This window comes from Carassius gibelio, chromosome B22 (genome assembly GCF_023724105.1).
Source record: "Carassius gibelio isolate Cgi1373 ecotype wild population from Czech Republic chromosome B22, carGib1.2-hapl.c, whole genome shotgun sequence".
Classification (NCBI taxonomy): Eukaryota; Metazoa; Chordata; class Actinopteri; order Cypriniformes; family Cyprinidae; genus Carassius; species Carassius gibelio.
The window spans coordinates 1,230,815-1,257,412 of NC_068417.1; the positions used below are offsets into that span (position 1 = coordinate 1,230,815).

The 26,598-nt window shown below is 39.7% G+C and overlaps 2 protein-coding genes and 1 long non-coding RNA gene across 4 annotated transcripts in view; 1 reads left to right on the plus strand and 2 right to left on the minus strand.

Annotated features, from left to right (window-relative positions):
• LOC127987626 (uncharacterized) overlaps positions 1-7,690 on the plus strand; it is a 459,131-nt gene extending 451,441 nt beyond the window's left edge. For both annotated transcript variants that reach the window (XR_008161278.1, XR_008161279.1), the window contains exon 3: positions 7,544-7,690. This is a non-coding gene — a long non-coding RNA (uncharacterized LOC127987626). The remainder of the gene's footprint in view (positions 1-7,543) is intronic.
• The window catches only part of LOC127987560 (uncharacterized), a 1,055,570-nt gene that overhangs the window by 291,213 nt on the left and 737,759 nt on the right, over positions 1-26,598 (minus strand). The gene's annotated exons all lie outside the window — the stretch shown is intronic.
• Positions 6,179-26,598, minus strand: part of LOC127987571 (protein NLRC3-like) — a 76,641-nt gene continuing 56,221 nt past the window's right edge. The window contains exons 3-8 of the mRNA XM_052589941.1: positions 12,026-12,136; positions 9,069-9,173; positions 8,711-8,815; positions 8,484-8,571; positions 8,106-8,301; positions 6,179-8,013 (exon numbers count right to left, since the gene is read on the minus strand). Coding sequence (XP_052445901.1) covers positions 6,179-8,013; positions 8,106-8,301; positions 8,484-8,571; positions 8,711-8,815; positions 9,069-9,173; positions 12,026-12,048 — 2,352 coding nt within the window. The 5' untranslated portion in view covers positions 12,049-12,136. The remainder of the gene's footprint in view (positions 8,014-8,105; positions 8,302-8,483; positions 8,572-8,710; positions 8,816-9,068; positions 9,174-12,025; positions 12,137-26,598) is intronic.

Genomic DNA, 26,598 nt, shown 5'->3' on the forward strand with positions numbered 1-26,598 from the left:
GAAATGCTTCAAAGGCTGGGGGAAAAATTATGTCAATGACTTGCTGAAGTGTACGAAACCCAGCAGTGTATTGGACCCAGAAATAACGTCGCTCTCTCTCTCTCTCTCCTGTATATAAATAAATACATTTAAATAAATGTATGCATTTAGCAGATGCTTTTGTCATGATCTGGTCACTGCACATCTGTTTATTCACCACACAGACTTTCACAAGACACAGTACACCCTGGACTACATTTCCCATAAACCCCTGCCTAGGAACTCATTATTGAACCACACCTGTTTCCTATCAGTGACACTATAAAGGTTGCAAACATCCACACTCACATTGCGAAGTCTTGTTTAGTTCTGTCTGGCATTTCCAAGTGTTCCTAGTGTTTGTTCCTTCCGTGTTTGACTTTGGATTGTGTATACTGACTTTGATTCTCTGCCACCTGAACAGACCTTCACCTGGTATTGTTACTGATTTCTGGATATCCCTTGACACTCTTGATGCCGTTTCTGCCTGTCTGACCACTCTATAAATGAATACTGCAATTGGATCCTAATGTGTCTTTCAAAGCAACCTACAGTGCATTCAGGCCATCTATCTATCTATCTATCTATCTATCTATCTATCTATCTATCTATCATTTCATTTAGCAGACGCTTTTATCCAAAGCGACTTACAAATCAGGACAGTGGAAGCAATCAAAAAAGAGCAATGATATACAAGTGCTATAACAAGTCTCAGTTAGGTTAACACCGTACACGTAGCATGGGCTTTTAAATAATATAATAAATAAAAATAAAACAGAATAAAAAAAAGAGCAATCTAGTGTTAGAGGTCTTTACACACACAATTGCATAATAAATGAAAAGAAAGTAGAATACAAAAATATTAGAAAGGTAGCTAGATTTTTTTTAAGAATAGAATTAGAATAGTGAGTGTTAAAGTAAGAGGGTCAAATAAAGATGGAAGAGATGGGTTTTAAGCCGATTCTTCAAGACGGCCAAGGACTCAGCTGCTCAGATTTAGTTGGGGAGGTCATTCCACCAGGAGGGAACATTTAATTTAAAAGTCCGTAAAAGTGACTTTGTGCTTCTTTGGGATGGCACAATCAGGCGAAGTTCACTTGCAGAATGCAAGTTTTTAGAGGGCATATAAGTCTGAAGTAACAAATTTAGGTAAATGGGTGCAGAGCCAGTGGTAGTTTTGTAGGCAAACCTCAATGCCTTGAATTTTATACGAGCAGCTTTTGGAAGCCAGTGCAAATTGATAAACAGAGGTGTGATGTGTATTGTTCTTGGCTTATTAAAAATTCATCTCGCTGCCGTGTTCTGGATTAATTGTAAAGGTTTGATAGAAATGGCTGGAAGAACTGTCAAGAGGGTATTGCAATAGTCCAGCCTGGACAGAACAAGAGCTTGAACAAGGAGTTGTGCAGCATGTTCCGAAAGAAAGGGCTTGATCTTCATGATGTTGAATAAAGCAAATCTGCAGGAACGGACAGTTTTAGCAATGTGGTCTGAGAAAGTCAGCTGATCATCAATCATAACTCCAAGCCTTCTAGTTGTTTTTGAAGGAGTTATGGTTGATGTGCCTAACTTGATGGTGAAATTGTGACGAAACGATGGGTTTGCTGGAATTACAAGCAGTTCTGTCTTGGCAAGTTTGAGTTAAAGGTGACGGTCCATCATCCAGCAAGAAATGTCTGTTAGACAAACTGAGATGCGAATAGCTACCGCTGGATCATCAGGATGGAATGAGAGGTAGAGTTGAGTGTCATCAGCATAGCAGTGGTATGAAAAGCCATGTTTCTGAATGACAGAACCTAATGATGCCATGTAGACAGAGAAGAGAAGTGGTCCAAGAACTGAGCCCTGAGGCACCCCAGTAGTTAAATGTTGTGACTTGGACACCTCACCAAGATATTTTTAAGGACCTATCTGATAGGTAAGACTTAAACCATTGAAGTGTGGTTCCTGAGATGCCTTTTGACAGTAGGGTTGATAGGAGGATCTGGTGGTTAACCGTGTCAAAAACAGCGGACAGATCAAGTAGGATAAGTACTGAAGATCTGGATTCCACTCTTGCCAGTCTTAGAGCTTCAACAACTGAAAGCAAGGCAGTCACAGTTGAATGTCCACTTCTGAAGCCAGATTGGTTGCTGTCAAGGAGGTTGTGTGTGAGAAATGTAGAGACTTGGTTGAACACAGCTCGTTCAAATGTTTTTGCAATGAAAGGAAGGGAAACTGGTCTGTAGTTCTCTATAAAGAGATGGGTTGAGGGTGGGTTTCTTAAGTAGTAGAGTTATATGAACCGGTCTAAATGATTAGGGAAAAACACCAGTGTGGAGGGATGTGTTGATGATGTGAGTTTTGAGACTTCTGCCTCAGAGTGAAGAGAAGGATGTAAATTAAGGTATGTTTTCTAGTGATATGAGCTTGACTGATTGTGGTGTGGAAAATTGTGCACTAATGCGTTTAATTTTATTAATGAAAAATGTGGCAAAGTCGTCAGCTATTAGAGATGAAGCAGGAGGGGGAGGAGGAGGACAAAGAAGTGAGGACATTTTTTAAAAAGCATGCGAGAGTTAGACGAATTGTTAATTTTGTTATGGTATTATGTCATTTTAGCAGTGGAGACATTAGCAGAGAAGGAAGATAGGAGTGACTGATACACATTAAGGTCAGTAGTATTTTTGGATTTGCACCACACCCTTTAAGCAGCACTAAGCTTAGAACGGTGTTCGTGTAGAACATCAGATAACCAAGGGGCAGATGGGGTGTTACGGGCTGGCCTGGAAGATAAGGGGCAAACAGTGTCTAAACAAGATGTAAGAGTGGAGCAGAAAGTATCAGTAGCACTGTTAGCATCCAAAGATGCAAACAGTTTAGGGGAAGGAAGTGAAGATGAAACCATTGAAAGATGACATGTGGCGGGGTAAGTAATGTGTCAGGGACCATGTTGAGGTTAAGAGTGAGGAGGAAGTGATCCAACATGTGGAGTGGAGTAACCAGAACATGATCAGAAGAGCAGTTTCGTGTAAAAATAAGGTCCAGTTGGTTGCCTGATTTGTGAGTAGCATTAGTTGACACTCGGTTGAGCTCAAAAGAACCAAGCAGAGTCTGGAAATCAGCATAGAGAGGTTTATCTAGGTAGATGTTGAAGTCTCCAAGCATAACTAGGGGAGTAACATCCTCAGGAAAGGTTGAGAGCAAGGTTCAGCTGAACGCACTTTATTGAACTGTTTATCACAACAAAGGTCTAAGCAAGCGCACAACACTGACAACGTATAAGATAGAGTACGACACCAAACACAGAACGTCTCAACACAGTAATTAAACAAGTGTTTCCTAGCAACAACAACTGCGCTAAACACTAATGAGACAAGAAATAAATACACTTACGATCTGCTTTTAACTCCCGTTAATTTAACTGCTTCTCACAAAGGGTATTTCTTTACACTCTCTTGGCTGGCGCTTGAACGCACTTTACTGTTTATCACAACAAAGGTCCAAGCAAGCGAACAACACTGACAACGTATGCGATAGAGTACGAGACCAAACGCAGCACTTGTTATATATTATTATGTAAAGTATAATATTAAAGACTATAATACAATACAATATTGTATTGTGGTATAGTTATTATATCCAAGTTGTCTGTCTGGAACGCAGCATTAGGTTAACGTCAATAAACGATAGTTTACTACAATTAAGAGCTATTCTATAGAATGACATTTCAGCACTTGACAAATGGATAGTGACTCCCAAGTATCACTTAAAGGGGCGGTGAAATGCTCGTTTTCACTTAATATCCTGATAATCTTGAGTACCTATAGAGTAGTACTGCATCCTTCATAACTCCAAAAAGTCTTTAGTTTTATTATATTCATAAGAGAAAGATAGTCTGTACCGATTTTTCCCGGAAAAACACGAGCGCCTGGGGGCGTGACATGTGGGCGGAGCTAAAGAATCACGAGCGCCAGTAGGCTTTTCCGTTGAGAGCGTTTGGAAGCTGTGACTTTACCGTGAGGAAAAAAACATCATCCAAAACAAACCATGGCTAACAGTCAGATTCAGCGTATATTTATGATCCAGAATCAGATCCAGAGACTGAAATTTAACAAGAGCAGCATCAGCAACGACGTCTCTATGTGGTATGTACTGAAACTGTATATATTTGCTTAGCGGTTTTGGAAAATGACTAAGTTCCACTTTCTTTTTTTTTTCTTTTTTTTAAGCTGTACATGTGGAAAGTGCAGTTTGATGACAACATCGCATGTTGTTTACTTGATGTGGTTACGTGCCGATAGCCAAGTTAACAACACAGAGATATTTGAAGCAGTTTTACTCACCGCATGCGGTTCCAACACACAATCGTGACCCTTTTTCGTTGGGACTGCATTATCCTTAAGAAATAAACAATGTGCAAATCCGGCATCAAACTGGGCCTTGTTTGTAAAACAAGCATCTTCGAAATGCAGAGAACAAACAAAAACACTTGCACAACTCCGTTGATGCTCTGTAAAAATAAACTCCATCCACTGGTCCCTTAATGCTGTTTTTTTTTTGGTAATCTGTGCAGGGTTGTCTTGCCCTGGCAACCAAAAAACACACTTCTTTTGTGACAATTCGGTCTCTCGCTCTGATCAGTGAATGTCTGTGATCTGCTCTACGGGCACGCGCGCGCTCTTCCGGCAGAAGTGCCCTTAGGACCCATATAAGGAAATTCTGCTCCATTTAACATCACACAGACCCATACTCGAAAAAAACTTTCCGAAACTTGTGACAAACTTTGGAACAAAAATACTCCTTCAAACGTACAACTTCAAACATACAAAATGTTTGAAACTTTGTCCATGTTTAGCATGGGAATCCAACTCTTTAACGGTGTAAAAAAACTCAGTATGCATGAAATAGCATTTCACCCCCCCTTTAAAGCACAGCTACGCACAATTGTGTTAAGTGCATTGTTAGGAAACGCACATGAAACAATGAACGATCACAAAATTACTCATAGAAAACGCTCTTAAGCTCAAAGATCAATTGTTATTAGGAAACCCTGACCAGCTTGTTTTGCTGAAAAGAGAATTATTTACATAAAAGCCATGTAAATCTAATAAAACAGCATTGCACTTTAATTCCAAAGGACTTAAATTTTTAAATTAAAAAAAGTTAAAGAATGTGTTTTGATTTAACCCTAAGAGACATATACTTATAACTAGGGTTGGGGGAGGGTGATACAGTATAGTATCACAATATTTTCCATGGCAATACTGTATTGATACACGGATGCCAAGAATCTATATTTTAGTATACTATTTGGTAGAATAATAAACTCTATTTCTAGACAATCCATTAGATGGTGGTGTTGAGTTTTTTTTCTGGTGAGGTCAGCTGGGTCACCTTCAGCATGCAGCAAGGAGGGGATGTAAGTAGGTATGCACCAAATTTTCGGCATCCGCAAATTATCAAAGAGACAGACCAACAGACCAAAAATGTGAGCAAAAAAACTACATATAATAATAGTAATATTATTAAATAAAAGTGTGTGTGTGTGTGTGCGCACTTTGGATGGGTTAAATGCAGAGCATGAATTCTGAGTATGGGTCACCATACTTGGCTGTATGTCATGTCACTCACTCACTAAATCTGGGGTGTCCAAGCCTGCTATATATCAGTGTAGACTAATCTAATTTAAAGATGGCAACAAAACATGACAAAAAAAAAAAAAATTCTGAACGGTTTGTTGGACTAATTAATTATATTTGAAAAAATAAAAAAGTGAAATATAATGATATGCGTTCAACAAGGTAGACCAATAACCCAAACGACGTAACAGGCAATGCCCCTGACACCCCGAAGAAGAAAAAACACCAACTAATATGTTTATGTTAGGCTACTCAGTCAGGCACTCGCTCACTCAGTACGCGCTGAAGGCTCGTTGCAAAATAGCCAATGCGTTTAACAGACCAGAAATAGAAGATCCTCCAATAACCAACAGGTCTGGGGTTTGGGTGCACTTTGGATTCACTCTAAGCTATAATGGTGATGGCAAGAGAGTGGTGGATAAAAAACAACGGTATGTCGCATCTGCAACATGACAATAGGGTACACCAGCGGGAATACAAAAAAAAAAAAAAAAATTTTGTGAACCGTTACACCCCTAATATATATATAAATAAATAACTTACAGAGCTCTTTTAGAGGTTTTGATGACTGCTGATAATCTAATGAGACACTCATCTGATTGCTTGAATTTCTGAAGCTCAAATTCCTCCAGCTCCTCGTCTGATGTCAACAACACAAAGACCAAAGCAGACCACTGGGCAGGTGAAAGATCAGCAGATGAGAGACTTCCTTTGCTAAGGTGGGTCTGAATGTCTTTCACCAGAGTTTGGTCGTTCAGTTCATTCAGACAGTAGAACAGATTGATGGATCTCTCTGGAGACAGATTAGACTCTAATTTCTGCTTGATGTACTGAACTATTTCCTGTTTGTTCTGCTCATTTCTATTTTTCTGTTTCAACAGACCCTGTAAGAGTCTCTGATTGGACTGGAGTGAAAAACCAAGGAGGAATCGAAGAAAAAGATCCAGGTGTCCATTATCACTCTCTAGTGCCTTGTCCACTGCAGTCTTCAGCAAATCAATCATGGTTTTACTTTTATATTTCCATTTTGTAGACTCATGAACAAATATACTTTTCTTCTTTATGTCTAGAAACAGATGTGCATAAAGGGCTGCAATAAACTCTTGAATGCTCAAGTGAACGAAGCAGTACATGGTACCAAGAAGGATCCCTGTTTCCTCCTTAAAGATCTGGGTACACATGCCTGAGTACACTGATGCCGTATAGATGTCAATACCACAGGCTTCCAGATCTCTCTCATAGAAGATCACATTGTTTCTTTCCAGCTGATCAAATGCCAGTTTCCCCAGTGAAAAGATGGCATCTTTATCCCAGGAAACATCTGGTGTATGTTCTCCATCATACTTTCGTCTGCTCTGCTGGATCTGAAATCTGAGGAAGTGTGTGTACATTTGTGTCAGAGTCTTAGGAGTGTCTTCAGTATTTGACTCCTGCAGTGTTTTGGAGACATCATCAGCCTGATTGTTTTTCACAACATTATTTCTTTTCTCCTCTAAAATGTTCTGGAGAACAGTGGCTGAAATCCAGCAGAAGACTGGGATGTGGCACATGATAAAGAGACTCTTTGATTGTTTAACATGATCAATGATTTCTTTGGCCTGATTCTCATCTGTGAATCTTTTTCTGAAGTACTCCTCCTTTTGTGCATCATTGAATCCTCGTATCTCTGTCAGCCGGTCGATACAGTCAGGAGGAATCTTACTGGCAGCTGCTGGTCTGCTGGTGATCCAGATGAGAGCAGAAGGAAGCAGATTTCCCTTGATGAGGTTCGTCAGGAGAACATCCAGAGAGGCTGGTGAGGAAACATCAGACCACGTCTCATTATCCTTAAAGTTTACTGGAAGTCGACATTCATCCAATCCATCAAGAATGAACAAGACTTTGAATTGATTTCTTCTTGTAAGGTTCAGTCCTTTTGTCTCTGGGAAAAACTGAGTTATAAGGTCCATCAAACTTAGTTTTTCTTGCTCCTTTAAGTTCATCTCTCTAAATGGAAGAGGAAATATGAAGCTGATATCTTGATTTTCTTTTCCTTCGGCCCAATCCAGAACAAACTTCTGCACAGAGACTGATTTTCCAATGCCAGCAACTCCTTTTGTCAGTACAGTTCTGATCTGCTTGTCTTGTTCGGGTGCTTCAAACAAATGTTTGCACTCAACCTGTATCTCCTGTGAGTCATGACGTCTGGAAGCAACTTCAATCTGTCTCACCTCATGTTCAGTATTGACCTGTTCACTACAACCCTGAGTGATATAGAGATCTGTGTAGATGTTCTTCAGAAGTGTAGAGTCACCTTGCTTTGCAATTCCTTCAAACACACATTGATACTTCTTCTTTAGGCTACACTTTAGCTGATGAATGAAGAACAGTTCATCTAAACAGAAACAAAAATACAGATATTGTTTGGTCTTATTTTCTCTCTACATTTATAAGTGACAATCTGACAGATGATCATGAGTCTCTTACCTTCTAGAGTATCAGCAGCTTCATCTTGCTTCATCTCTCTCAGGAAGTAGAGCGTGAGATCAAGAGCTGCTTCTTTCATACTGCATCTGTTCTCATTAAAGTCCTTCACAAAGTACTGCAAGTTCTCTTTTTGTAATATTTTCTTAAACATTTCCAGCTCATTTTTTAGAAATGTGATTATTTTCTTCTCAAGATCCTATAAACAAAGAACAAAAAAAAAAAAAAAAAAACAAGAGGCGAAAGAGATTAAACCAAATCCACATTCATTTGGTCCAAAATATATGATCCATAATTAAAAATATTTGTAAAAGAAACAAGAAACATTGTCCAATAACCAATTTATTTGTTACAAGTATAATCATTAAATATTATTTTCACCTGGAAGATTCCTAGAAGTTTGTCTGTGAAATTCTTGCGGTTCCTGTTAATCTGGAAGTCTGAGTCTAATGTCTCCTTTTGCAGCCTGCTAAAATTGTGAATAAAATTAAATGTGGTTAAGGCAATATATTAAACAAATTTCTTGCAAACAAAAAGAACTAATTTCAAATCACAGATATCCCAGTGGAGGAATTAGCTAGTGGCATAATACAAAACACATGAAATACCTTTCAGTAGCTGATGGTGTTTCCTCACTGAATACCGGTGGTTCATGTTTTGATCGGTCACTCTTCACAGACACAGAGCTGGACACATGTGATCCTGATCTTACACTGATGACACAAAGAAGAGGGAGTCTCATTTTAAAAGGTTTAATGTTGTAAATGGTCATTTCTGTAGATAGATGGAAACATTCATGTTTGATTGTCACATTCATTATTGAATTTATGCTCTCTAGTGTCTGTCTGTGTAACTGTATTATTGTAAAGAAGTCTTGATTTATTGTATTATTTACTTATTTTCTATCACAGATACTCTAGTGAAGAAATTAGCTAATGCTATGTTGTAATAACCCAAATGAAATACCTTTCAGTAGCTGATGTTGTTTCTTCACTGAATCCCGGTGGTTCATGTTTTGAGCGGTCACTCTTCACAGACACAGAGCTGGACACATGTGAGCCTGACCTTACACTGATGACACAAAGAAGAGAGTGGGAACAGTTTTAAAACAATACATTTTATAAATTAAAAAAAAGATACTACAATATATACTGCAATGTAAAAGAGAAAAGTATAAGTCCCCTTCCATCACAGTAGAGTCCAAGCTCTCTTCTGTCACATCAGTATCATCCCTCATGTAACACACAAGCTTCATTTCTACCATTGTGCCACATCAGCTTCATTCTCCTCTGACTCCGTCGTCTCACTTCTCTCACCTTCCTCATTTATATCTTCTCCAGCAATAGTGACACAGACCCCAGCTTTAACACTCTCACATCCTTCCATTATTTACAGCTTCAGCATCATTCACTTTCTCAACACAGACAATTCTGATGTGGCCCTTCCATTATATCAACCAACTAATCAAAATCAGATTCATCTTACTTCAAGACCATGTAAACCTGTCATCTAAAACAAATGCCAAGCGTGATCTTTTTGATTTGGGACACTACTGTATCATGTCTTAATCTCTACAAGCAAGAGTTAATCTTTACTGAAAGCTGGAACACATCTCTTCTGGCTTCATATCTACAGATTACACACCAAGGGTCTCATTTATAAACGTTGCATACACACAAAATAAGCATAAAAAAATGGCGTACCGATTTTTTTAACGCACATATCAGGATTTATAAAAAATAAACTTGGCATAAATATGTACGCACCGTACGAACATTATAAACCATGCGTACAAACTCTTTTTCATGGAGTGAGAAAATTAATGAAGTAAACAATGACTGTTTTCATGTCGATATACACATTTACATTAAATATCCCACTCGCATTAAAAGAGATTAACACTGAAATTAGGCCTAAATAATTTTACAAACAACATAATTGCATAATTTCATTTACAATAAATCATTTTCCCGTGACATGTTATTTTTATTAAAGCAAGGAGTGTTATAGGTGCTCAATAATTAATCTTTAAACTAAACTACAGAGTCAGATCACATGTTATGAGAAGTATTTTAGCGAGAACAATGATGGATGATGCGCACTTACTGCGATATTATGGCTAACATCGCTGGATTACTGTACAACCACAGCTGCACGGAGGCGTTAATGTCGTGTAAAGTCATCTCCACAACATTATGAAAATGCCACTATATTTGGAGGACATAACTAGGAGAAAACGGTAAGATTTGCATGTTTCCTTTTTACAATACTTTGTCAGTGACGACGCCTAATCAGACAATACACTGCAATGAATATACGTTTATCTGTTTCCAATAAAATAGCTAAAATATGTTTATCTTATCAGCATAACTGCATATATTTAATTTTAAATAATCTAAATTATTTGGCCAGTGTAAAAGAATGAGATCATCTAAAATATCTGAGAACTATTTGAAACCATTTTGTTTTTATGGATATTTTAATTTATATTAATTCTAAAACATAGCAGGGATACTATTTCCCTATGTCTCTGTGTTAAACATGGTGTCACATGTAAGGGAATTCACATGTAAATGATATGCAGATGCGGTTATGAGTAGTAAAACAAGGCACTGTAAGCTCCATATATGGTGATTTCGGTGAGGACACGAGGTGGAGATGCATGTCCGCACAATCTTTTACCTGACTGGGATTTATAAAGAAATGTTTGTGCAGGTTCTGGTGTGTGCATGGTTTTATAAATCTGAAAACTTTTGGGCGTACGCAAAATCTAGCTTTTGTGCCTACGTAAAAATTTAGGATGAAATCTATGGAGGGTTTTATAAATGAGACCCCAGGGCTGTGCAGTCTTACATATATTGAATATGCTATGAAAAAAAGCAGTCCGTGAGATGAATACAGCAATTGTCCAGCAAAGTGAACATTTAATGAGGTTTTTACTACAAATTAATTTCATCAATCGTAATAATTTGTGGCCAAATTGTGGATCCTTACAAACAGACACGACAAACTTGTCAAATAAAGAAAAAAGGTTCATTTGAAACCTTAGTGACAGTTCATAACAACATAAAGACACGTTACACATTGATGCTATTTTTTGTTCATTTTAAATGAAAGAATAAAAGAGAGATTAAAGTGAAGAAACTTAATACAAACAATATATTTCCGGAGCCAAGAAATAAACAATGTTCTGACTGCTATACATAATATTTATTGCTGTAGTATTAGTAGATGTTTTATTAATGCAATGATGCCCATCACAGACAGACTTGTTATATGGGCAAAATTAAGACATTCAGCGTGTTATGTTAAATAATTACAGATCTGTCTCCAGAGTCAAATCACTGAGGTTCCTTCTGAAATTAATCTGTGGATTATCTAACCTTAATATTATATTTATAGGCCTATCCATAATATTTGAGCCATTCAATGCTATAGATCAAAGAGCGCTCCAGTATAGAGATAAAAAAAAAGACTAGATTCAGGCTAACATTTTCTCCTAACATGTGTTCCCTGGGAATCGAGCCCACAACCTTGTGCTGCTAACACAATGCTCTACCACTTGAGCCACAAGAAATTATTACTCATTTTAGTTTATTTAACACTTTACAGCAAAAGATACTTCAGTTTGAAATGATTATTTTGACTTGCTTAAGTTACCATATTATTTACATTTTCTATCCACTAAAAGTGCAACCTGAAACTAAAGTGAAAAACATTTTAATTCTGGGGTTGTACAGGATTTAAATATTCCTGTATATTAGACATTTAACAAGTTTCCAGCTGTTTTTAACCCAAGACAATATAAACACATTTAGAGGAAGTTCTGTTCTGTTTTGGAAATCATTAGACATGACAAAAGTGAGAGAAAACACTGCTTGTTGAGAAGTGTTGTTTTTCTGTGAAAACAGACTCAGTCTTACCTCTGTTTGTGTGAGAGACTCATCTTTCCTCTCTTCTCTGACAGACTGCAGATGAACAGCTCAACACTGAGATCTTTGTGTCTCTGAAGACGATCAGATGCTCATCATGACCTGGACATGACAATCAGATCAAGATCATGAGAGTTCAGAGGAACAAATGATGAAGAAAATAAATAGTGCTGAATCTTTGAGTTATCAAGCAATCAATATACAAATAAAATATGCTGCAAATATACTGCCATGTAATAATCTCTTCAGATCACTCAAAACACACGTCTTTATTTACATACACGTTACTATCAGTAATAAGATACTATATATTAAGTTTCGGATCTTTAAAAAGTTTGTTTTGCTCGTGTTTATCAACCTGTCTGTCCAGAAGAACAGGTTTGATTTGATCGCAAAATACTTTCAGTCTCGCGTCTTAAAATAGAAAAAAAGGAGGAAATAAAACAACACTTTTAGAATTATTCGGACTGCTAGACTATATTTTTTACAGATATTTTTAAAAACTTGCAAAAATGTTTTAACATTCATCATCTTTAATCGGTTTGTTTTATTAATATCTCTCTCTCGGTGGTCTGTTATTCGACGACAGACAGGTATAAGTTATAACTGAACAAATCCCGCTTCATCCAGCTCTGAAATGCGTTCATCATTCTCCTAAATAAGTGTAATGGTGAAAGTATTCAGACTTACTTGCAGTAGTTCAGACGATCTTGTGCTGCAGGAACAGAATCCAGAAGTCTTTCACACACTTCCGGTTCGTGATCGCTGTTAAACACCTGTGCGATCTTCACGATTGATGTTTGTCACCTGACACGACTTCATCTTGGAGAAAATCAAAGTCCAGTTAACAACAGATCTCGTGCATCAGCGCCACCAACTGGACAGGAATGTGAAGCACAAACACACCTGCTTTCTCCTTCTTCTTCCTTCTAACAGCAGATCCCAAACTAAAACAGTGCACTAGCGCCACCTGCTGTTTCTTCACATTCTCCCTCTCAATCTGCTCCATTCACCTCCTTCTGATACATTTGACTACTCTGAAGGGTTAATGAATAATGACAGACAAATCATATCAAATAATCCAAGACAAACATATCAATCTGAAAGATAATGATTATATGCTATATAACAGAATCATATACAGTCCTGTTTTTATTTGAAGAAACATAATTACATTTCTTTCATTACAGCAATAGTCTATGAATTCAGATTGAAGGATTTATTCAGTTATTCTGTAGGTTATGATGAATAATTAAGATATATGAAATGTATGATTCATTTAATTAGTTCAGAACTCAATTAATTATAATGAACTTTCAGTTTCTACATACAAATAGAAAATGGCCAGTTATTTTCATCTTCTTTTCTGAATTTATCATCTCTGTTCAGTTTTACAGGTCGCTGTGATGTAGATATATGTGCTTTTCACAATCTGTCATTTAAGATTTAAAAAGTTTTGAATCTAACGTCTATTAAAAGAGAAAAACTGAGACTGTAACTCATGAACTTATGGGTTTGAAAAAGACAAAACAGCAGTTTACCTTTTATTTACAGCTGAAATTAACATTTATATCATTTTACAATCAAACATTTAGTTATAATTTATGTATTTAAAACCCTACATTTAAGGGAATATTAGACAGACTAATGAATTTAGTCTTCTTCATTATAGTCTTCTGTACTCATATTCAACATTTATAACACTGTTTTTATGTAATTTATTCTCTAATATTTTGAGCTCATCTTCATATTCCTGTCTTTATCACTGTCCTCAAAATCCTGCATCAGAATCAGAAAAACACACTAGAGAAGTGGATAAGATAAGTGCTATAAATAATCCTCCTCAGAAGAATCCACAACAAATAATAATAATAATTTGTATTATTATTTTCCAGACAATGCTATAAATGAAGATCATAGTAGTGAGACTGAAGAAGAAACAATGACAAGCAACGATACAATGATAACACGACCAACATCAGCAGATCTGACCTCAGCACCTTTCAGAAAATAGAGAGATTGGGTTAAATAATAAAAAAAATGAAGATGTGGGATTTTAATTAATTAAAGGAAATGTATATAAATATTGTTTTAAGCAATGACAGTACAATTGTAATGAAGAAACAGAAAACTAAAAAATGAGAAGTAGAAATTATTAGATAATTAAAAGTGTTTGTTGAAATACTGAGATGTTTACATGCTTTTCATTGAAGGTACAGTAATAAATGGTTCAGAATGTAAAAGAGTATGTGATGTTTATCTGATGGACAGAGACGTTTCTGGATCTGATGAAGAGAAACCCCAGGAACACAGAAGAAAGATCTTGTTTGAGACTCGAATCTCAATCATTAGACTGTAAAAAGTGTGAGAGATGAGAGAGATCGACCTTTATCTGTTCTCACATGGACAGATATTCAATGAGTACGGCAGAAATTTAGGCAGTACCTTACCATTGTGAAGCAGAGTATTACAGTTTGACCCAAACATGATTGTCCCGTGACGTGACAGCATTGGCTAGAGTAATTAGTTCATTTACAACCTTCCTTACAAATGGCAAAATCACTTTGATTAAGAAGAGTTTTTTTTCTGTTTGTTTTTATTTTATTTTATATATCACATAGTTATATCCCGCTACATTACCACTAACGTTATACTTCCACTAAACAGTATCTCTGTTTACCCAGACACAATTATATCAGTTCTGACAACTACAGAAATGTGAAGAGTGTCCATTAAATAGTTGTCACTATGATCCTAAAGAGTTGTTGTGTAAGCGTTTTGTTATCACTCTTTGTCAGTTTAATATATTGTCAGTTACATTCATTTTCCATTAAATGCAGTATGAAAGGGTTTCAGCACTTTATCCTGTTGAAAGATTACAGTACACAGCATGAATTATCACACCCCTCTGAAACTCAATTTAGAAATGAATCTTTATATCTAGGACATGTTTTATATGTTCAGATGTGGTCAGGTGTACTCATTTATACTACTTACTTTAAAATGTTTCTAATGTTTAGAAGAAAGTTAGATGATTCAAATTACTTTATAATTGTGTAATATCTAATGTTAATCAGTTTAAGCACATTTTGTCCCTCTATTCTGCAGCAAATTCTGGAAAGACATCTTTTAGAGGACGTACTCCGTTCGAGCGCCTCTTTCTCTTGTGCACATCGACATGAATCACAGATCGATAAGGTATTTTAACATATTTACATAGCATATATACATTTAAAATAAGAAAAGCATTTTGACTGCCTTTTCACTTTTGAAAAAAAAAAAAAAAAAAAAAAAAAACAATTTAGGTTAAAAAAGCGTAGCAGTGAAAAAATATTTTATTCATTATTAATCAATAATTAGTTACTTAAGTGACATTGAAAAGCTACCTACAGATTACTGAAGTTTCATTGAACTTCTTTTCATTTGACAAGTTTAGACAATCGTACTTTCCCTTTGATTATGGACACTTTTGCCGGATCTAAGACTTCCTCGGTCAGTGACTCTTGTAGAAAACATGAACCTGGCCGTCTGTTCATTCTCCACTCCTTGGTCTCTCCTGATCCTGATTTATATACCGCTATACCTTCAGGACATCGAAGAGCCAGATCTAGACTGGGACATAGCAGCTACTTACGATGTCTGTGAAGATATTGAAGCTGTTGTTCCAGAATCTGAATGTGCTTTGAGTGCAGATGGATTGAGGACTCTTGAACATCTGCTGAATTCAACTGCTCCTAATATCTCTGTCAAAGAACTGAACTTGCTTTGTCAGGAGTTTGTTTCAACAAATATGAATAATAAAACATTAACATTAAGATTATTAATGGCATAACAGAGGGTCCACAGTATAGAGATTAAACTACAGTAAGAATCGATCTCATGAAGGACCAAAGTCTCTGCGATTGCTCTCCGCCGGCTCATAATGCTGAGCAACTCTGTGTTTGTCTCTAGCTGCTGTGTAGGTTACAGTACAGGAACATGCATTTACTAGAGACAAGCAGAAACTATGCTGACCATAACACAGCTGACAGTCAGGATCAAATGTGCAGAAGTAATGGAGACATGTCCCTGAGCAGTAATCCACTGCATGAAACTGCTGACGGTGATCTTGTCTTGTTCTGCATCTCCTTATTTTTTTTCAGGTCTGGAAATTACACTTAAAATTCACCATATATTTAATGTTTTCTCATGACAATGGAAAACCTGTAAAAAGCTGCAGATGAGACAGAATCACAGATACTACACCTGACAATGTCTTCCTTTCTTCACGTGTTACATGCTACGATTCTTTCAGAAAGCTCAAGCAAGGCTGTAGTGTCTGCAGTCTCGATCTAAAGAAATAAAAACCAGGAGTAACACACTCATACACTACACATATGTATATACAAATCTGAATTGAGTTGAATTAGAAAACCTCGTCAGTCAGATCTAGCAGGTCTGCATCTGTTATGTCAGCTCATCTTTATTAATCTCCCGGAAGAAATGAAATTGTAAATCCACTCCATGAAAAAGTCCCATCCTGAGTAATGCTCACTGCCATTATTTCACCAACTATCCGAAAGTACAACAGTTCACTGGACAAAGAGACGCATTCACTGACAAACTGTTATAGGATTAGAATTAGGGCTGAGTATTGACACAGATATTTATATCATATCATATCATATCATATTATATTATGTGCATGTGGTACATAGCAGCTTAGTTGCTACTACAACATTGAATGTTTAAATTTTATTTGTAAATTTTATTCAAGGCATTGATGTTTGCCTACAGAACTACCACTGGCTCTGCACCCATTTACCTAAATTCATTACTTCAGACTTATGTGCCTCTAGAAGCTTGCGTTCTGCAAGTGAACGTCGCTTGATTGTTCATCCCAAAGGAGCACAAAGTCACTTTTACGGACTTTTAAATTAAATGTTCCCTTCTGGTGGAATGACCTCCCCAACTCAATCCGAGCAGCTGAGTCCTTAGCCATCTTCAAGAATCGGCTTAAAACACATCTCTTCCATCTTTATTTGACCCTCTAACTTTAACACTCACTGTTCTAATTCTATTATTTAAAAACATCTAACTATCTTTCTAAGTTTTCTTTTCATTTATTATACAATAAAAAGACCTCAGGCTCTAACACTAGCTTGCTCTATTCTTTTTCTATTCTATCTGTTTTCTTTTTATTTATTATATTATTTAAAATAAAGCTAACTGTGTTAAACTAACTGAGACTTGTTATAGCACTTATATATCATTGCTCTTTTGTTAGATTTGATTGCTTCAGTTGTCCTCATTTGTCAAGTCACTTTGGATAAAAGCATCTGCTAAATGAATAAATGTAAATTTATATACAAACACTTAAATTGTAAACAAGGATCATTTCATAAAATTAAAGTTACAATACTATTTTTACATAACTGTTTTTTTTTTATTTAAACATTTAAACATACATTAATTGTTGATTGAACATTACATTGAATGTAATATGGTGTATTTATTTATCAAAATGCTCCTCTCCAGAAGTAATACTGAGTTCATGATCTCTGAATATTGATTTGATGAGAAACATGACATCTTGTTGACGAGCTGTTTGTGACGTCTCTGAAGTACGGCTGAAGCACTGATTGAGCGATTACATGTGATAGGATTCATGTCAGTAAATTTTCCTGTATCTGTTTACAGACCCTTTGTCATTCATTCATGTTTATTTGGCGCTGTAGCCCGTAACTGGTGTTAAAAACAGAGGAATACATGATCTTTCAAGAGTGCTGCATGCTGTCGCTTCACTTGACCTGAGACACACTGCGTGATCGTCACTGCATTAGATAGAGAGCACCACAGTCAGATTATAAATATAAAATATATACAATATAAAATTGAGACATCAATGTTTTTAACCAGCTGTAATGCTAATAAACCTTCCTGAAATTGTGATTCTGAAAGTCTGTAACTGAATACTTCAGATTTTTATATATATATCATGTCACCATTGTTGAGATTCATGCACTGAATCTTTATGCTAGTGTGACACAGAAAAATATTGTTATTTTTCAAGTCCTATCCGCTCTACATTCAGCTGGGTCTCAGACTGTTGACCCATTGAGTCACTTCAATAAATAATATGCAACTAACCCCATACATTAGATTGGGTGAAACCAGGGAACCAGAACACGTATGTGATGATGTCTTAATCATTAGCAAGCAACCAGCATCATCTAATCACATGTTATCTTGCTTTTTTGCCATAATAAAGATTACAGCAGCTAAAGAACAACACTAACAAGTCAAGAGTTAAATTGCACAACTAAAGCCAACACTTACCACCATTATGGTGACAGCAAACCAAACTATTACTTTTAAACAAACATTAAAACCTCTGCTAAAAAAGCATCTGCTAAATGCATCAATTTAATAATGTTATTAATAAACATTTTAAGAATGTTTTTAGAGAACGTTATCCTATCTTTTGAGAGAACGTTCTGGGAGCAAAATTAAACTACCCGCTTAAAACATTGTTAGAACAATCCATGGTAATGATCTTAGAACATGTTTAGAACAAAACAATTCTAGCTGGGAAGCCCCACAATAATGAGCAAAAGAAAAATAATAGACTTAACAAAAAATGCATCAATAAATGTGTGTGATATTAAATAAATTATTATTTGTGAATTATTATTATGAAGACCAACAGCAGAAATAACACTGTAAATCTGACTCACCAGAGACGGTAACAGAGACACTGAATCTGTACATGGTCTCTTTTCTACTTCTGATAGTTACTTCATACACTTCTGAGTCTGTGTTTCTGGTGTTTGTGATGATCAGAGATCCAGTCTGATGATCCAGCTTCAGTCTGTCTCTGAATCTCACATCAAGAACATCACATGTGGAGAATCTTCCAGTGTCTTTATCAGTTTCAGCTATACGAGTCTCTGAGTGTCCACATGTCCAGAATACCTCATCATTTGTCTGTAGTTCAGTGTTAGTCTGTAGAGAGACTGAATCTCCCTCCATCACAGACACTGACTTCACTTCATCTGAATCAGAAACACACCTGAAGAACAAACACAAACAGAGTTTGTCAGGTTTTTTATTTTTATTATTGAAGTAAATGTGCACAAATATCCTCCACAAACAGGATCAAATGAAAAATCTGATGGTTTCAAAACTGAACTGCAGTCATACTCAGCCCCCCTAAAAAATTGTGACCAGCTCCATATTGACTACGAATTTGTGTTTGCCTAAGTCCCCTTTAAATTTTATGGAGCCCTGCACATGGCATGCAAAATAAATAAATAAATAAATAAATAAAAAATAAAAAAATTGTGTGCATGATTTACTTATTCATTCCCTCAATGTAGTAAAATGTGAAGACAGTTACTATTTTGTTCCCTCGATTTGCTAATTCATTATCTCAGTTTCTAAATCATGTGCACAATTTGTAAATTGAGGGAATGATCTAGTAAAGTGTGTTTTATGTTTGTACAGTAAACAGGTGTGTGTGTGTGTGTGTGTGTGTTTGTGTGTGTGTGTGTGTGTGTGTGCAGGGCCCTGGACTAATAATGAGGTCCAAGTTCAATAATACGCTAAAAGTTCAAATTGATTTTGTTTCTCTATTTAACAATATTAACTTACAATAGTGAAAGATGTGGATGTTGTGCTTCCCATCAATAATCACATCTCTGCATTCCCCCAAACTGATTTGCAGAAATTAAAGTCCCACTCGGTGTGAGCTGAAGTGATTGTGACTAGACGGCAGAGAAATCTACTTGGTCTTAAAGGGGTGATATGATGTAATTTCAACTTTTCTTTTTCTCTGGAGTGTTACAAGGTGTTTGTGAATAGATAAGATCCCTAAAGCTGCAAAGACTGTAAGTGTGAAACACAAGTTTGTTCATAAAGCCCTTAAATGGAGATGGTTTGGGTGTGTTTTATGCAAATAGCTTTGTGGACGTTTATTGAGAAGACTCAGAATTCAGTAACATTAGAAGGAGGTCAGGGTCTGTCCAAATACCTACACTTGCAGACTTGAGAGTGTGTGCACATGACTGGAAGTGATAACTTTCTGCTCATGAGATGTTTGTTTTCTCAGGCAGGTTTGTGAGCGGACGCCGTCGCCTCGGGAGGGTCGTGCTGGACCCATGTTGCTGGCTGAATTCTGTCACGGGGCGATAGAGACCACCGAAGAAAGAACAGGGTCTGGGCCCAAATGCAGCTTAGAAAACTCTTTTAAATGAGGGACTACATTTGTAGCATGGACACACATTTTTAAGACGTGTTTTTGTTTTAAAACTGATTTTAAGTCATTGAAACACAAACACCAGAGCTGTATGTGCGTCTCTTTTTCTGTGTGAGAGGACTGTGCATTGTTTGTTTGATAATTTATTAGCTTTGAATGATTTCATAAACACACACATACGTGAATGTGATTGTCTTGACTGTCGTGTATGTTACATGCAGTTTGAAGCTGAATGGATGATGACAGATCGACGCAGTGGAGAGAAGAGTTTACATCAACTTAAATATTCATCTGTATCTCACATTAAACCATGGACCGTCTTTTAAATGTGTTAGGTGTGTAAAAATACTTCAACTGACAATAAAGATCATTCTGAAGTTATACTGCACTGAGCACTATTGACATTTTTATGGTCTCTGAATAAATGTTTTTAAATATATATGTTTATTGCTTTTTGATTTGGTTCATGAAAATCTTTTTATGAAAACTGTCAGCACAAATGACACAAATGTAATTGTGACTCACCAGAGACAGTAAGATTGAATCTGTATGTGGTCAATCTTCTCCCTCTGATGGTCACTTGATAAAGTCCAGAGTCTGTGTTTCTGGTGTTTGTGATGATCAGAGATCCAGTCTGATGGTCCAGCTTCAGTCTGTCTCTGAATCTCACATCAAGAACATCACATCTGGAGAATCTTCCAGTGTCTTTATCAATTTCAGCTATATGAGTCTCTGAGTGTCCACATGTCCAGAATACCTCATCATTTGTCTGTAGTTCAGTGTTAGTCTGTAGAGAGACTGAATCTCCCTCCATCACAGACACTGACTTCACTTCATCTGAATCAGAAACACACCTGAAGAACAAACACAGACAGAGTTTGTCACAGATTAAGGTCAAGGTTTACTGAAGTAAACAGTGTCAAATGTAAATCTTGGACCAATAATATCCAAACAACAAAACGAAAAAAAAGTCTTCATGGTGATTTTGAATAAAACCCATTTGCCGACACAGGAACTGAAGTTGATTTGAGCTGAATTCATACACAGAAAACTCTTCAGATGAGAATCACGTCACTGTCACACCCTCAGCTCGTTCCCTTAGCCCCAGTCACCATTGCCAGTCACCATCCACTCAATCTCCCATGCACCGCTCACGTGAACCGTCACCTGAATACTGATTACCTGCACCTGCACCAGCAATCACCACACCTTTAAATACTCACCTCACTCATTCACTCACCGGCTGGAATCAAGATTACATGGACGCTCTTTGTGGATCTTCTGCCTGCTTCTTGTGGACCGTATTGTGACTCTGTGGAGATTCAGATACAGCGATTAAGGGAAGTGACTCTTTGTTGTCTGGCCTAGCTTTGTGCTTGAACTCACCTATTGATCAGTGCTTGAAGATTCACCGTCTGTGACCACACTTACCAGCTCTGTTGAAATCCTATGTTAATAAAGCTTCACGAAAGTACTTACCCGTCTTCTCCTCTCCTTGTGTGGATGTGACAGGATTCCAGCCCCGAAAACAGAACTTCATATCTCCCATGGATGTTAACGCTGCTGCTCAGGGAGCGGCTTCGGACCCGTTCACCGAAATGGTGACTGCTCTCCGCCAAGTATTACAGTCAGTTTCACCACCCACCGAAACTAGTGCTTCCACCACCAACAGCACGCCCCTTGCACGTCCCGCGTGCTATGCGGGTGAACCGAGTGGCTGCAGTGGGTTTATACTGCAGTGCTCACTGTTCGTCAACGCGAATACCAGTAAATTCCCCAATGAGGCCACCAAAGTTGCCTTTGTGATCTCTCTCCTCACCGGACGAGCGCTACAATGGGCGGAGGCTCTTTGGAACTCCCAGAGTCCGGTTCTATCCTCATTCGATGCCTTCGCCACCCACCTCCAGGAAGTGTTCGGGATGGCTCTAACTCCTCTTTCAACCCATGATGAACTCTTAAATCTCCGCCAGGGAGCCACGGAAATTCACGACTACACTCTCCGTTTCAGGACATTAGCCGCCACCAGTGGTTGGAACCAAACTGCCCTGCTAGCTGCATACCGTAAAGGTTTAAAGCCCCAGATCAGAAAGCAAATGGTCATTTACGACGATAATGTCAATCTCGAGACATTCATCAGAAAAACTATAAATGTTGCTCAGCACCTCTCGGCTTGTGCCTCCCCGGCTTCATATACCATCTCTCCATCAGCCAGAACGCCCTCGCCTCAACGAAACCAGGAGGAGCCCATGATCACCGACTCCTACCGCCTAGATGCCTCTGAACGGAGACGCCGCATCCAGCAGCGGCTGTGTTTATACTGTGGCGAGGCCACTCACCTGATCCACGCCTGCCCAGTCCGTCCGCCTCGCCCAATGGTGAGTACAGTTTCCATTACCCCATCTGTATCTCACATACCTCATATCAAAGCCCAGATAACAATTAACTCACGTAATCTTTCCATCCATGTCCTGGTGGATTCCGGAGCCGCAAGCAACTTCATCTCATCTCACTTCGTAACCAAGCACCGTATACCCATCACCCAGAATGAGACCACCTACTGTATCACTACCATCCAAGGATCACCGTTAGGGGGAGGCAAAATAACTAGAAGGACACACGAGCTGGAACTCGTTCTGCCCCACGGACACCGGGAACAACTGGCCCTCCTCGTACTTCCTCGCGCTACCGTTGACGTCGTCCTGGGTAGGCCGTGGCTGGCCCAACATAACCCACAAATCAACTGGAGCACAGGGGAGATCCAGGCATGGGATCCGGGATGCCAGAGTCACATTCACCGTTCACCAATCCAGAGTTCACAGTCCGAGCCACCGCACCTTCAATTGCACTCCACCTCCATAGGAAGACCTGCCCTTTACTCCTCCTACTCCGATGTGTTCAGCAAGGAACAAGCCACCCGATTACCACCACATCGGCCCTGGGACTGTTGTATCGACCTGCTGCCAGGTGCCAAGCTACCACATGGGAAAATATATCCACTCTCCCGTCCTGAGCAGGTGGCGATGGAGGAATACATCCAGGAGGCTCTCGATCAGGGGTTCATCAGACCGTCCACATCTCCAGCTGCGTCCAGTTTCTTCTTCGTCCCCAAAAAGGATGGCGGACTTCGACCATGCATCGACTATCGAGTGCTAAATGACGCCACCGTCAAGTTCGCCTACCCATTACCACTCGTTCCGGCGGCTCTGGAGGAACTGCGTGAAGCCAAGGTGTTCACCAAACTCGACCTCCGCAGTGCCTACAATCTGATCCGTATCCGAGAGGGAGACGAGTGGAAGACTGCTTTCATCACCCCTGCCGGGCACTACGAATATCAGGTCATGCCCTATGGGCTTGCTAACAGTCCATCCATCTTCCAGAGTTTCATGAACGAAATATTCCGTGATTATCTCCACCAATTCGTCATTGTCTACATAGACGATATCCTGATCTACTCCCGGAACATAGAAGAACACCAAACTCATGTCCGCCACGTCTTACAACGACTCCGAGACCACCACCTCTACCTAAAAGCTGAGAAGTGTGAGTTCCACTGCACTACCGTCTCCTTCCTCGGATACGTGATCTCTGCGGAGGGAGTTCAGATGGAGTCAGCCAAGGTAGATGCTGTGGCCAACTGGGCGGAGCCCACAACGGTGAAAGAACTCCAGCGTTTCCTTGGCTTTGCCAATTTCTATCGGCGCTTTATCAAGAACTACAGCCTGCACTCGGCTCCTCTTACATCCCTTCTAAAAGGAGGTCAACGCCGGCTGCGCTGGACACCCCAAGCTCGAGAGGCCTTCAGCCATCTTAAACACCTCTTCACCTCGGCACCCATTCTTCGACATCCTGACCCGTCCAAGCCGTTCGTCGTAGAGGTTGATGCGGCCAATCACGGCATTGGAGCCGTGTTGTCTCAAAGGTCTGGTGAACCTTGCTCACTCCATCCGTGTGCGTACTTCTCTAAGAAACTCTCTCCTGCCGAATGCAATTATGGAATCGGAGACCGTGAGTTGTTGGCCATTAAACTCGCCCTTGAGGAGTGGCGGCACTGGCTAGAGGGAGCTCAGTTCCCATTCACTGTTGTCACCGACCACAAAAATCTCCAATATCTGCAGAATGCCAAAAGACTCAATGCTCGTCAGGCTCGGTGGTCACTCTTCTTTGCTCGCTTTAATTTCCAGATCACGTATCAACCCGGTCACAAGAACACTAAAGCAGATGCCCTGTCCCGTATGTACTCACCAGATCCAGACACCAACAAGCCTGATTCAATTCTACCACCATCCGTTTTCCTCGCGCCTATCCTCTGGCAGATCGACGAGGAAATTCGAGCCGCCACCCTCGAGGAGCCTGCACCTCCGGAGGTACCCACGGGTCTAATGTACGTGCCCACCAACCAGCGACTCCCCCTACTGGAAAGTACGCACACGTCACCTGGCTCAGGACACCCTGGCAGCAGGCGAACCCTCTCGCTCATCCAGCAGAAGTACTGGTGGCCTAACATGGTTCGTGACGTTACCCGGTACATCCTCGGATGCTCGGTCTGCGCCGTTTCCACCACACCTCGTCAACTTCCCGTGGGTAAATTACAACCACTACCCATTCCTCGCCGACCCTGGACCCATCTAGGGGTGGATTTCGCCACTGACCTTCCCCCCTCAAGGGGGTACACTACCATTCTAGTTGTTGTTGATCGTTTTTCTAAATTCTGCAAACTAATCCCATTAAAGGGTCTTCCCACAGCGTTCGAGACCGCCGAAGCCCTCTTCACCAACGTGTTCCGGAATTATGGCACTCCAGAGGACATTGTCTCGGACAGAGGACCTCAGTTTGTCTCCAGGGTCTGGCGAGCGTTCTTCCAACTCCTCGGAACATCCGTCAGTTTATCTTCTGGATATCACCCTCAGACCAACGGCCAGACCGAGCGGAAGATTCAAGAGATCTCACGGTACCTCCGTACTTACTGCTCCCAACACCAGGATACCTGGAGCCAGTATCTGCCGTGGGCTGAGTATGCCCAAAACTCCCTTCGCCAAACCACTACAGGCTTAACCCCTTTTCAATGTGTTTTAGGCTATCAACCACCGCTGTTTCCCTGGTCAGGAGAAGTCTCTGAAGTGCCCGCGGTAGATCACTGGTTCCAGGAGAGCGAGAGGGTGTGGGACTCAGCTCACGTCCATCTCCAACGGGCAGTTCGGAGGCATACAGAGACCGCTAATCGACGCAGATCGCCTAATCCCGTCTATCTACCTGGAGACAAGGTTTGGCTCTCCACTCGGGATATCCGCCTCCGACTGCCCTGCAAAAAGCTGATTCCCCGCTACATAGGGCCGTTCACCATCCATTCTCAGATAAATCCCGTCACCTACCGCCTGGACCTACCACCACACTACCGGATCTCACCCACGTTTCACGTCTCACTGCTAAAACGTCACACTGATCCAGTTTCTCCTTCCTCCACAGAACCAGAACCGCCTCCCCCTCCAGACCAACCCGAAATCCTCGGAGACAACATCTACCAGGTCCAAGAGATCCTCGACTCCCGGCGGCGGAACGGCCACCTGGAATACCTCATAGATTGGGAGGGGTTCGGTCCCGAGGAGAGGTCGTGGGTACCACGCAATGACATCCTGGATCCGGCTCTCCTCGAAGATTTCCACCGACAACACCCGGACCGCCCGGCTCCCAGAGGTCGTGGTCGTCCCCGTCGCCGCTCTAGGATGCCTGGAGTCACCCGTGGGGCGGGGGGTAGTGTCACACCCTCAGCTCGTTCCCTTAGCCCCAGTCACCATTGCCAGTCACCATCCACTCAATCTCCCATGCACCGCTCACGTGAACCGTCACCTGAATACTGATTACCTGCACCTGCACCAGCAATCACCACACCTTTAAATACTCACCTCACTCATTCACTCACCGGCTGGAATCAAGATTACATGGACGCTCTTTGTGGATCTTCTGCCTGCTTCTTGTGGACCGTATTGTGACTCTGTGGAGATTCAGATACAGCGATTAAGGGAAGTGACTCTTTGTTGTCTGGCCTAGCTTTGTGCTTGAACTCACCTATTGATCAGTGCTTGAAGATTCACCGTCTGTGACCACACTTACCAGCTCTGTTGAAATCCTATGTTAATAAAGCTTCACGAAAGTACTTACCCGTCTTCTCCTCTCCTTGTGTGGATGTGACAGTCACGACTGAAACTAAAGCTGCTGCTGTTTGAGCTTCACTGTTTTTATAGAAAGGATATTTAGAAAAACACACACACATATTTGAGAGAAGAAAATACACATTTCACACTCACCAAGCATATGCCACGAACACAACCAG